This window comes from Caretta caretta, chromosome 6 (genome assembly GCF_965140235.1).
Source record: "Caretta caretta isolate rCarCar2 chromosome 6, rCarCar1.hap1, whole genome shotgun sequence".
Lineage (NCBI taxonomy): Eukaryota > Metazoa > Chordata > Testudines > Cheloniidae > Caretta > Caretta caretta.
The window spans coordinates 8103246-8115953 of record NC_134211.1 but is presented as its reverse complement, the minus strand read 5'-3'; the positions used below and the strand labels follow the sequence as shown (position 1 = coordinate 8115953).

At 53.6% G+C, this 12708-nt stretch overlaps 2 protein-coding genes across 3 annotated transcripts in view; both read left to right on the top strand.

Annotated features, from left to right (window-relative positions):
* The window catches only part of LOC142072626 (integrin alpha-D-like), a 33317-nt gene extending 23413 nt beyond the window's left edge, over positions 1 to 9904 (top strand). For both annotated transcript variants that reach the window (XM_075130074.1, XM_075130073.1), the window contains 13 exons: positions 64 to 195; positions 783 to 856; positions 2047 to 2188; positions 2464 to 2577; positions 4315 to 4394; positions 4550 to 4633; positions 4785 to 4863; positions 5117 to 5224; positions 5463 to 5546; positions 5721 to 5834; positions 6056 to 6148; positions 6308 to 6418; positions 6612 to 9904. In XM_075130074.1, the coding sequence (XP_074986175.1) occupies positions 64 to 195; positions 783 to 856; positions 2047 to 2188; positions 2464 to 2577; positions 4315 to 4394; positions 4550 to 4633; positions 4785 to 4863; positions 5117 to 5224; positions 5463 to 5546; positions 5721 to 5834; positions 6056 to 6148; positions 6308 to 6418; positions 6612 to 6734 (1338 nt within the window). In that variant the 3' untranslated portion in view covers positions 6735 to 9904. The remainder of the gene's footprint in view (positions 1 to 63; positions 196 to 782; positions 857 to 2046; positions 2189 to 2463; positions 2578 to 4314; positions 4395 to 4549; positions 4634 to 4784; positions 4864 to 5116; positions 5225 to 5462; positions 5547 to 5720; positions 5835 to 6055; positions 6149 to 6307; positions 6419 to 6611) is intronic.
* LOC142072426 (uncharacterized) overlaps positions 1 to 12708 on the top strand; it is a 65599-nt gene that overhangs the window by 49217 nt on the left and 3674 nt on the right. The gene's annotated exons all lie outside the window — the stretch shown is intronic.

Below are 12708 nucleotides of genomic sequence, written 5' to 3'. Positions count from 1 at the left end.
AACTCTGCCCCTTCCTCCCAAATCACCCAGAGAACAAACCGACATGTCTCTCTGTCTCCCCAGCTCTGCCCAGAGGACACCCTGACCCCCATCACCCTGCGTCTCAACTACACCCTGATGGGGGAGCCCATCTCTACCGCTAGCAACCTCAAACCCATCCTGAGCGAGGACTCCACCACGGTGTCTGCAGGCTTGGTAAGCTGCCAGAGCCAGGCCCCGCGGTGGGTCTGCTGCAGGGATTGAACCAGTGACCGCGGGGTTTGAATGCAAGAGTCTGGAAAATTCAGAGGCAGCAGCAGCCTCCTAATCCCCTTTACACAGCACAGCCACTCGAGGGTGACAGATGGATGCTGAGTTTGCCTCGGCATCTCCCCTCCATGGGAACATTCCAACTTCTCCTCAAAGCTCCCAAAACTTCTGTCCAAAAACCCAAATATTTTGGCTAAGAAAAAAAAGATTTTTACGAGACAATTGTCAATATTTATTTTGGCCAGGGCCCCCTAGAGGGGAAAGATCCCATGTCCTGTTCCCCATTCCCCTAAGCCAGCCAGTCCTCCAGTCATGGCACTCCTAGAAGTGTGAAACTGCCCCTGGGCAGAGGGTGAGATTGAAGGGTGGGGTGCGGGGGGCTGATGATGGGTTTATCTGTCCCCCAGTGCAGGGGGCTGGGAGGTGCTGGGGTAACAGGAGGGTCCCTGGGTCCCCGCAGTGTCACTCCGGCAGGTGGTGCTGCAGACCCCTCCCCACCCACTCTGATCCTGCTCTCCTGGGTCTCCAACCAGCTCCCGTTTCAGAAGGACTGTGGCACAGATGACCGCTGCGATGACCAGTTAGAAATCTCCTTCAATTTCTCTGGGTAAATCACTGAATCCTCCTGCCAAAAACACCTGCCATGGTGGGACACATTTGGCTTGATCACGCTTCGGATCTTCAACATCCAGCTGGAGATCTTGTTAGATTTCCAGTGCTGATGGATGGGGGGTGAGAAGGGTTGCCCCCTCCCACTCCGGGGTGCCCCCCGATGTACTGGGGATAGCAGTGAGCCCGCTGGTTCCACCAGCCTGGTCTCCCTTACACTGTTCTGCTGAGCCAGACCCTCAAGCCTCCTCTAGCACACACCCAGGTAGGGACACACCCAGCTGCAGAAAGACACAGACGCTGAAATCAGCTCTGCATGGGAAGAATCAGCTCGGGAATGTCCGGCACTCAAGTACACACAAGAGTGTAAACCCAAAATTGTATTGTCTTGTGCTACACAGAAAACTGTACAGCATAAGCTCATGACAAGCACCCCTCCCTCAATGTGGAGGAAGATATGCACAGCTTTTTGCCCCCCAGTTATGACTTGCACAAACTGGTTGAGAGAAAACAAACACACGTTTAATAACTACAAAGGATAGCTTTTAAGTGATTATAAGGGATAGAAAACAGATCAAAGCAGATTACTGAGCAAATAAAACAAACATGCAAACTAAGGTTAATACACTAAAGAAACTGGCTATGAGTAGTAATTTCTCACCCTAAATGTTGTTTTAAGCAGGTTGCAGAGTTTCTTGTAGACAAACCGCTCTTGCTTGCAGCTTCGAACCCCAGATATTCCTTTCACAGGCCAGACACCTTCTAGCCTGGGTCCAGTCCTTTCTTCCCCAGATCAATCTTAGGTATTTTCAGCAGTCATCTTGGGCAGGGATTTAGTGAAGAACCAGCCCTGATAAACTCACTTCCCTGCCTTATATAGGATTTACATGTGGTGGGAATCCTTTGTTTCCCTGTTTGAGCCCCATCCCCAAACAAATAGGACAATCACATTCAGTAAATCATCACCTTTCCAGTGATACCGCACGTGACCCATCTTGCATAAAATACAAATTAGTTATGCCATATTCATATCACAACAGTAGCTCTATGAAGAATATGGGGCGTAGTGTCACAGGGTGACGCTGGAAGCTCACAGCGCTGGGGTCCCCGGGTGGACTCTGCTAGAAGAATTTCACAGAGCATCCAGGACACTGCCCTGAGGAAGCTCACCCCTTTCTCCCCCCTTAGCTTGAGCACCCTGGTGGTGGGCGTCACCCCCGAACTCAACACCACCGTCTCCATCCAGAATCACGGGGAGAATTCCTACAGCACCATGGTGCGGTTCTTCTACCCGGCTGCGCTGTCCTACCGCCGGGTCCTGCTGCTCCAGGTACCCCAATGAACACCAGGCATGAGGGGCAGGCTCTGCAGTGGGGAGCCATGCTGCAGGGAGTGGACAGGGAGCTCAGCAGGGGTTGCTGAGCTGCAGGGAGCAGGTGGGGGGCTCGATAGGGGAGCTGAGTTGTGGGGAGCGGGGGGCGCCAAGCTGCAGGGAGCGGGCCGGGGGGGGGGCTCGGCAGCAGTGCTGAGTTGCAGGGAGTGTGCAGGGGGCTTGTCAGGGGTGCTGTGGTCTACGTCTCTCACTGGCTGGTCTCTCATGGTCAGTCTAACAGGAGGGCCGTGGCCATTAAGTGCAGCTCGGCCGTGGGCTCCGAGGAACAGACTCAGAGGAACAGCACCTGCCACATCAACTACCCCATCTTCCGGAGTGGAGATGAGGTAGGGACGGGCCCTGGCCTCAGCCCTGGCATGTGAACTCCCCAGGTGTGAGCGAGGGTTGCCAGGCATCCAGTTTTTGACTGGAATGACCGGTCGAAAAGGGACCCTGGCAGCTCCGATAAGCACCGCTGACCGGGCTGTTAAAAGTACGGTTGGCGGTGCAGCGAGGCGAAGCCAGGCTCCCTGCCTGCCCTGGCTGCACGGGGCTCCTGGAGGTGGCCGGCATGTCTCTGAAGCCCCCTGAGGCAGGGGAGATCAGGGAAGCTCTGTGCGCTGACCCCCCACCCCCCAGCCCGCGCCTCTGCCTAGTGACCCGGGAACCACAGCGAATGGGAGCTGTGGGGGCGGTGCCTACCGGGCGTTGGTAGTGTGCACTGCACAGAGCTGCCTGCCCGCGCCTCTGCCTAGTGGCCCGGAAACCACAGCGAATGGGAGCTGTGGGGGCGGTGCCTACCGGGCGTTGGTAGTGTGCACTGCACAGAGCTGCCTGCCCGCGCCTCTGCCTAGTGGCCCGGAAACCACAGCGAATGGGAGCTGTGGGGGCGGTGCCTACCGGGCGTTGGTAGTGTGCACTGCACAGAGCTGCCTGCCCGCGCCTCTGCCTAGTGGCCCGGAAACCACAGCGAATGGGAGCTGTGGGGGCGGTGCCTACCGGGCGTTGGTAGTGTGCACTGCACAGAGCTGCCTGCCCGCGCCGCTGCCTAGTGGCCCGGAGCTTTCGGGAGCAGCATGGAGCCAGGGCAGGCAGGGAGCCCACAGTAATCCCACTGCACTGGTAACTGGGGGCTGCTTGAGGTTAGCGCCACCCGGCCAGAGCCCGCACCCCAACCCCCCTCCTGCAGCCCAGCTCCCTACTCCAGGTCAGAACCCCCTCCCACACCCTAACTCCCTCCCAGACCCCACACTCCATGCTCCTGCCGCAGCCCTGAGACCCCTTCAGCACCCAAGTTCCCTCCAAGAGCCCATACCTTGAACCTCCTCCCGCACCCGAACACCCTGCCCCAGCCCCGAGCCCTCTCCCACACCCTGAACTCCTCATTTCTGACCCCACTCCAGACCCTGCATCCCCAGCTGGAGCCTTCACCCCCTTCCACACCCCAATTCTCTGCCCCAACCCAGTGAAAGTGAGAGGGTGGGGAACGGCGAGCAACTGAGGGAGGGGAGCTGGAGTGAGTAGGGGCAGGGCCTCAGAAAAGGGGTGGGGCAGGAGAGGAGGAAGGGTGTTCAGTTTTGTGCAATTAGAAAGTTGGCAACCCTCGTGTGAGCCCAGCTAGGAGCAGAGATGGGCAGTTCCCTGGGGTCAGCCCAGCCCGTGACAAGTGATGTGCTGGGGAAAGTGCCCCAGGGAGCCTGGCGAGTCAGTGCAAACAGAGCCCTGAGGTCACTCCGGGGCTGGAGTCAGCCCCTGCCAGGGCTGCAAACCAAGGGCCAGACTTTGGGGAGCTGGAAATCAGGCCTTACTGGGGGAGAGAAGGGGAGGGGCTATTCCCTCCCCCCTTTGGGGTCCTAAAAAGGATAGTTAATGGTGTGTTGCCATGGCATGGAGTAGGTTGAGGTCTCTGGATCCCAAACCAGATTAGCGCTCTCTGTGGACAGGGACAGGGTCATGTTAACACCTTTGCCTCCTTCTAAGTTCATACAACAGTCCCCCTGGTCCCCTGTGCCTCCCCCGCCCCGCAGTCTCTGGCAGTTCCCCAGGCCCTGGGCCCAGAAGCTCTCAACCCCTGTGTTTTCCAGGCCGTCTTCGTGGCCACCTTCGACGTCTCCTCTGAGGCTGACCTGGGGAACAGGCTGCAGATCACGGCCAAGGCCAGCAGGTGAGGGGGCCGTGCAGGGCCAGGGGTCAGGGTGGGGGCAGTGGGAGGGGGCCGTGCAGGGAACAGGACAGGGCAGTGGCTTGTGATGCAGCCTCCCTGCCAGTTATCTGCCTGTGTCTCCTCACGTCTCTCCCCTTTGCCCTCCCCTCCCCCAGTGACAATGGCGGCCCCATCACCCAGCGCATGATTCACCGGGCGGAGCTGCCGGTCAAGTACGGCATCTTCGTCATCCTCACCAGGTAGGTCCGTGCGGAGACAGAGGGGAGAGCGCCCCCTGCTGGGGCCCCCTCTCCACTCCCTGCAGCACAGCGTCCCCACCCACCGCCACTCTCCAGCCCCATCCAGCACACTCCCGTCTCTCTCCTTCCTTCCGTCCTTTTCCTCCCCCAGCCTCGAGGAGTCGACCAAGTACGTCAACTTCTCCTCCAAGGGGGCAGGGACAAGTGTGCCAGTGACACAGTGGTATGAGGTGAGGCCGGCGGCACAGAGCGCGAGGGGGGAGACGGGGCAAGAGGGAGGGAGTGGAAGCGGTTGAATGGGATCTAGTGGGTTAGAGCACGGAGGGGGAGGGAAAGGGAAGCGGTGGGCAGGGAGCCAGGACTCCTGGGTTCTATCCCCAGCTCTGGCACGGGAGTGGGGTCTGAGGGTCAGATCAGGGGCTGGGGATCAGAGCTCCTGGGTTCTCTTCCTGCAGTGCCCTGTAGCGAGTCTGTTTCTTTCAGGTCAAGAACCTGCGGCAGCGAAGCGTCCCCATCTCGGTCACGTTCCAGTTCCCTGTGGAGCTGAGCGGGGTCCGGGTGTGGGACGCCTCTGAGGTCGTCCCCTCCAAGGTACCTGCCTCTCCCTGCCCTTGTGTGTGTGAGATGGGCCCAGTGATGCCTGCTCGGCCCTACAGCGCCCCCTGCTGGGACAGAATGCCTAGGGGGGAAAGGCCACATGTTCCCCCTCCCCACTGGAGCCAGCCAGTCCCCTGCCCTGGGGCCAGATTGTAGCCGGCACCCCATAGAGGGGAAAGACCCCGTGTCCCCTTCCCGCCCCCATTAACACCGTGTCTCTCTCCCTCCCCAGCCCCAGCTGGCTCAGTGCACCAGTGAGGTGGGAACGACCAGTTCAAAGGACCTTGTGAAGCAGATGAGCGAGCGCCCCCTGCTGGTGAGTGCAGGCCAGTGCGGGTCCCAGCAGCCCCTTCCCTTGGCACTAATATAGACAGTGAGTTGGGGGCTAGGCTGTGGGAGGGACCCCTGCTGTAGACAGACTGAGACCCTTATGCCCAGGCTGAACCCCTGCACGTCCCCTACCTCACCCGGCGATATCCTTCCGCCCCAGGACTGCTCCGTGGCCACCTGTAAGAAGATCCAGTGCCGAATTCCCTCCCTGGAATTGCAGCAGCCGCTGGAGTTCATGATCAAAGGGAACGTCAGCTTCCAGTGGGTCTCCCAGGTAGGAGAGCTGCCACTGCCTCCTGGCCCCAGGCAAGAGATCCCCCCGTGTGAACAGCCCCTGAGCCCCTCCCGAGAGGTGGCTGCATCTCAGTGCCGGGCAAGGGATCCCTGTGTGAATGGCTGGGTCATCCCTGTAAATTTCTCTGGGTCTCTCTGGGATGACGCTCCTGCCTGGTTTGTGTCATTTCCAGTCAGGGACGGTGAATTTCTCTGTTCCAGACTCAGCAGCAGAAAGTGAATCTGGTGAGCGAGGCCTGGATTGAATACGAGGAGAAGAAATACACCCAGAAGGAGGGATTCATCCAGCTCCAGGTACCAGAGTGACTGCACTCGGGATAGAGAGAGCATCGGCTAGTGGTTAGAGCTGGGAGCCAGGACTCCTAGGTCCTGTCCCTGCTCTGGGGGGAAGTGGGGTCTGGTGTGATAGTGTCAGGACTCCTGAGTCCCCATCTCACAGCTCCTCTCCCCCAGGTGCGGACGGTGGTGGAGCGCTTCGCAGTCTATAACTACCTGCCCATCATCGTGGGCAGCAGCATGGGGGGCCTGGTCCTGCTGGCTCTCAACACAGCAGCTCTCTACAAGGTGAGTGGGGCAGGGCTCTAACCCCCCCCCTACAGCCCATCACCCTCGGGGAGGGGCCTGTGGCTCTCCCAGCTGGTGGCGGAGGTATCAGGATTTTTCCTTCATAGGTTCCCACGGCCCATCCCTCCTGCTCCTCCACCATGAGCCTGTCTCTGTCTGCCTCTCACCATCTCCCCTCTTTGTCTCCTTCCAGCTCGGCTTCTTCAAGCGCCAGTACAAGCAGATGATGGAGGACGCCGTGGAGGGCGAGGGGCCTGGCCCGACCCAGAGCTCCTCCGCTGGCAAACCCCCTGCTTCCGATGTCCCCAAACAATAGCCCCCCATGCGCCAACGCCCCCAGCTTGTCCTCCCTCTGGGCTGCTCCAGATTCACCCCTGCCCGCTTATGTTGGTCACTGGACACCCTTCCACCAACAAAATGCGTCCTAGTGCCAACTAGAGCCAATCGTTACTGAAATTAGGCTGGGGCAAATTCTCTTTCTCTTTTTATAATTTTGATGGAAAATGTTGAAATTTATTTTCGGCCTTTTTTTAAACTTCCATCGATTTTAAATTTTGATGTGGAAAATTGTGGGTATTAAGCATCTTTTTTTTTCTATTTTTATCGATTCAGATTATCCCAGTTGTGGGAATTTATGTGTGTGTGGGGGGGCCGGGCTGTATGTGGAGGTCAGACAATTATTTAATGGCAGTAGAGGTTGAGATTCAAAAAGTTAAAGCTTTATAACTGTGCTTGGAAGGACTGGATTTTTATCGGGAAATGTTGTATTCACCACACGCACATAAACTGCTGGCAAAATATTTCTATTGCTAATAATCAAAATTTGCAGATAAGCAAAGTAAGAATAATGCTGCCTGAGAACTTCTTAGAGTTGGATTTGAGGCTATTGACTTAGCCCAGGTCTACGCTGGGGGGGGATCGATCTAAGATACGCAACTTCAGCCACGAAAATAGCGTAGCTGAAGTCGGCGTACTTGGATCGATTTACCGCGGTGTCTTCACGGCGCTGAGTCGTCTGCTGCCACTCCCCATTGACTCTGCTTGCACCTCTCTTGGCGGTGGAGTACAGGAGTCGATGGGAGAGCGCTCAGGGATCGATTTATCGCATCTAGACTAGACGTGATTGTAATGATGCTGGTTCAGGCGGGACCCAGCTGAGAGTATCAGTTCAGGACAAATTGCTTCAAGCAGGGCAGTTACAGCCCAAGGCTGGGGTTTCTATGCACACCAAGGCAAACCAAACCAGCCAGACAGAGAAGACTTTGGTCTCACCCCACTGGCTAACCACAGGTCACACAAGCAATTCCCTTAGACACCCCAGTTTCCCAGTATCACCACCAGTGCCTCTCGTTATGGGGACAAATGATTATGAAAACCAATACCCCAGTAAAAGAACAAAGGTACTCTCGATCCCAAAGGACCAAGCCCCAGACCCAGGTCAATATACAAATCAGATCTTACCCACAAATCACGCTGTTGCCAATCCTTTAGAATCTAAAATCTAAAGGTTTAATCATAAAAGGGAAAAGATATAGATGAGAGCTAGAATTGGTTAAATGGAATCGATTACATACAGTAATGGCAAAGTTCTTGGTTCACGCTTGCAGCAGTGATGGAATAAACTGCAGGTTCAAATCAAGTCTCTGGAGAACATCCCCAGCTGGGATGGGTCATTCAGTCCTTGGTTCAAAGCTTCAGTGTAGCCAAGTCCCTCCAGAGGTATGAATCAGGATTGAAGACCAGATGGAGGAGCTGCAGCAGTTTTTAAAATTCTCTTGCCATGTGAAGCTGTCCATCACATGGCCTGGAAAAACCTCAGAGTTCTCTCCGTAGGCAGGTCCCTGCATACCTTGCTGAGTTGCAAGGCGTGTCTGCCTTCTCTCAATGGGTCAATTGTATCGCTGATTGTCCTTAATGGGCCATCAAGCAGGCTAGGCAGAGCTGACACCAACTTGTCTGGAGTGTTCCCCAGTAGCATAGCACAAGTTTGAAACACAGACAGTACAGAGCCAATATTCATACTTCAACTACAAAAATGATACACACATATAGACAACATAATCATAACCAGCAAACCAAAACCTTGCCTTAGACACCTTATTTGACCCCCTTTATACAAGATTTGGCGCCACTACAGGACCTTGCAACGATGATCCATACGGTCCCAGTTCAAGTCAATAATGTCACAGTGATAAATTGACCCCCGATAGATCGATCGCTACTCACCGATTCAGCAGTAGTGTAGACCTGCCCTAAGTATATTTTGACATGTGATGTTAATAATTTGTGTTTGAATAGTTATAAAGCTTGACCTTTTTAAAAAGTCATTACAGAATTAGGTTTTGATCCCCACAGTAATTTTCCACAACGGAAAATCTGAATCAATAAAAATTAAAACAAAACAAAAAAACGGTTAGAAATAAACATCAATACTGTCTGTGGAAGTTATTAAAAAAAATAGCATTCTGCCAAGCCTATTTATAACCTTTGAAACCACAAATTGTCAACATCACATGTCAAAATGTACAAAGTAATTATCCTGCAAGCCGCCCCAAGGACACTGGCATGGTCACAAGTTTTCTACACAGTAAGGTGGGACTCTAGTAAGCTCACTAGGAGTATCACCGGAAACGTTGTGCCATTGGCTGGATGCCTGTGCGGTGAGACTGATGGTTGCTGACAATTACCGCTAAAAATCTCATCGTCCAAAGCCTACTTAAAACACGGTCTGAGCGGGCAACAAAAATGACCCTCAAAACCACCAGCTCCTCTCTGTGTATTTCTGTGTTCTGTTAGGGAATGACAGATTCTCCGAGCTGCCTGTTCTCCTACCCCGGTGAGCAACAAACAAATATGTTTGGGGACAAGAAGAGATGTTCAGTGGTGAATGGGTGAGGCCGCTAGCAAACGCTGTGCCCTTCCTCTAGGTATCTTACAGCTCTGGCTTCTTTCCCCACACCTGTGGCCACAGCCCTTCTGTCTTGCCAGGTAACACAGGAGCCCTTGCCTCACCCACTGTCATAAATATAAAGGGAAGGGTAAACCCCTTTAAAATCCGTCCTGGCCAGAGGAAAAATCCTCTCACCTGTAAAGGGTTAAGAAGCTAAAGGTAACCTCGCTGGCACCTGACCAAAATGACCAATGAGGAGACAAAATACTTTCAAAAGCTGAGAGGAGGGGGAAAAACAAAGGGTCTGGGTCTGTCTGTGTGATGCTTTTGCGAGGGACAGAACAGGAATGGAGTCTTAGAACTTAGTAAGTAATCTAGCTAGGTATGTGTTAGATTATGATTTCTTGAAATGGCTGAGAAAATAGCTGTGCTAAATAGAATGAATATTCCTGTCTGTGTGTCTTTTTTGTAACTTAAGGTTTTGCCTAGAGGGATTCTCTATGTTTTGAATCTAATTACCCTGTAAGGTTTTCACCATCCAGATTTTACAGAGATGATTCTTTTTTACTTCTATTAAAAGCCTTCTTGTAAGGAAACTGAATGCTTTTTCATTGTTCTAAGATCCAAGGGTTTGGGTCTGTGGTCACCTATGCAAATTGGTGAGGATTTTTACCAAACCTTCCCCAGGAAGTGGGGTGCAAGGGTTGGGAGGATTTTTGGGGGAAAGACGTTTCCAAACAACGGTTTCTCAGGAACCCAGATAAAGTTTGGTGGTGGCAGTGGAAGTCCAAGGGCAAAGGGTAAAATAGTTTGTACCTTGGGGAAGTTTTAACCTAAGCTGGTAAAAGTAAGCTTAGGAGGTTTTCATGCAGGTCCCCACATTTGTACCCTAGAGTTCAGAGTGGGGAAGGAACCTTGACACCCACCATGAGCCCCCACACCCAGCGCCTTCCAGGAGCCTCAACACAGGAAGGAGCCTTCCCCCAGCTTCCCCTCCCAGCAGCCCCTGCCTCTCCCATATTGCTCCTTACCCCTCCCTGCTGGAGAGCTGTGGGCCCAGCTCACTTCCTGGTGCTGAGGGGAGCTGCCGCGGTTTGGCAGGCTGAGCAGGGCCTGGCGTGCTGCTGTCAGAGTGCTCCCAGCGATGGGTCGTGCATAGTAGTTACAAATTCACTGCACGTGTGGCTGCCCATGCTTGTATCTGGCAGAGGGACATAAAACCCCAATACGTTCAATCTTTTCACGGGCAACAGGTAAGGCAGGGCAAAAACCAGGAAAGCCAATTAAAAATCATCCAGGTGGCAACACTACGTGGGACCCTCCGCATCCATATCCTGATGCCCCTTGCTAAGCTTGAAACATTCCAACCAGAGCATCCCTGGCAGGGCCGGGAGCCAGGACTCCTGGCTTCTAACCCTTCTGTGGACGGGAGTGGGGTCTAGTGGTTAGAGCAGGAGGCACTGGACTGCTGGTTCTACTCCTGTATCTGGGGGAGAGAAAGGTCTAGTGGATTACAGCAGAGGGGGCTAAATCTCACTGAGGCACTGTTTGCGTTTTGGGAGAATAATTTTCTCTTTATACTGTGAACTCTTTTGAGGAGGGAGAGACTGTGAATCTGTGCAGCACCTGGCACAACGGGGCCCAGATCTCAGGGTCTGTGCAGCACCAGGCACAACGGGAGCCCTGATCTCAGTTGGGGCCTTGAGGTGCTTCTGGGTTACTTCCAATAAAACCAAGCTCTCAGAGTCATTTGCCTGCCTTGTCTGAAGTCTCAGGTCACTTCAAACTGTCTCTAAATATTGTGTGTGTGTGTTTGTGGGAGTGAAAGGGGCTGTGCTGTCACTATGTGCTTCCACACCACACAAGGAAATGAAATCACATTTAAAACTGATTGAAAAGGGCAAAATCAATGTCTCTGTCCTGCAGGTTTAGCCTGTGGAACTCCCTGCCACATGTGGCAATGAGGCTGTGACAGAATACGCTCTTGTATTCACACCCTACATCATAGACGCCAACTTCCCCTCTGCCCAGTGGGTGCTCGACCCCGCCTCGCCCCTGGCCCTGCCCCTGCACCACCCTCGACCCACCTGCATTCCACCTCCTTCCCACAAATCCCCATCCCTGCCCTGCTTTTCTCTGCCTCCTCCCCTGAGCACGCCATGTCCCCGCTCCGCCCCCTCCCTCCTGGAAAGTCCTAAGCGCAGTTAAACAGCTGTTAGGTGGCTGCAGGGGGAGGAGCGGTGACGTGGTGCACTAGCGGGGGAGAGAAGGAGGCAAGGAGTAGGGAGCTTGGCTGCTGGTGGATGTGCAGCACCTGCTAAATTTTCCCCATGGGTGCTCAAGCCCCGGAGCACCCACTGAGTCGGCGCCTATACCCTATGTACTATTTTAATAATCTTTGTACATAGTATGCCTTGTGAGGCATAATTTGAAAACTCATAAGTTGTTGGTCAGTATCGTCCTGACAAAATGTGTGTCAACATTGTCTGGAAAGTTCTATAAGAGTTCCCCTTGTGATGTTATTAACTCATGTTCCCAACCCCACAGCCCTACTGAGGCAGAAGTTGGCAAACAGGTGTGTCCTCGGGAAAGGAATGTGTGCTTGCCTGAATTTGCATTTAAGCGGTAAACAGTCATCAAGCAGGGACGGAAACAAAGGAAGCTCAAACAGATGAGGAAAAGCCAGCAGGGAACATCCTTCCACATAGACTCTGTGTGCCCTAGTGCCCAGCTGCAAATGTTTTTCAACCATGGGACTGAAATTATAGAAAGGAAGGACAAACACCCCAAACCCCTCCCTGCCCATGGCATTCACTACACCTGAAGAGAGGAAGGGAGTATTCGCTGGACACAGAGGAAGGGGGCCTGACCTACACGGTTTGGTCAGGAAGGCTGCTGAAAGCATGTGCTGAGACACTTTGCTTGAATCTGACAGTTTGTTAAGTTAGGCACTCGGAAACGTTTCATCTTTTATTTTCTTTGTAACTATTCCTGACTTTTATGCCTCATTTCTTGGACTCCCTTAAAATCTCTCTCTGTGTAGTTAATAAACTTGTTTTATCGAATCCAGTGTGTTTGAATTGAAGTGCCTGTTTGATACACTCTGTTTGGGGTGACAAGATGTGTGCATAGCATAATCTTTAAGAAATAATGGATTTAATATAATTTGTAGGGTCCAGGAGAGGGCCTAGCAGTACAGGACATACATTTCTGGGGGAAAGCTAAGACTGTGGATGTGTTGGGGTCACTCTACTATATAACCCAGGCTGGTGGGAGCCTGATGTAACCCAGGTGTGGCTGGCAGGTTGCTGTTACACACAGACACTCAGGGTGTGACTTGCATTCTCTCAGGTTCAAAGCTGGCGGGGGGGGGGGGCGCGCAGAGAAGCCCAGCTGGAGG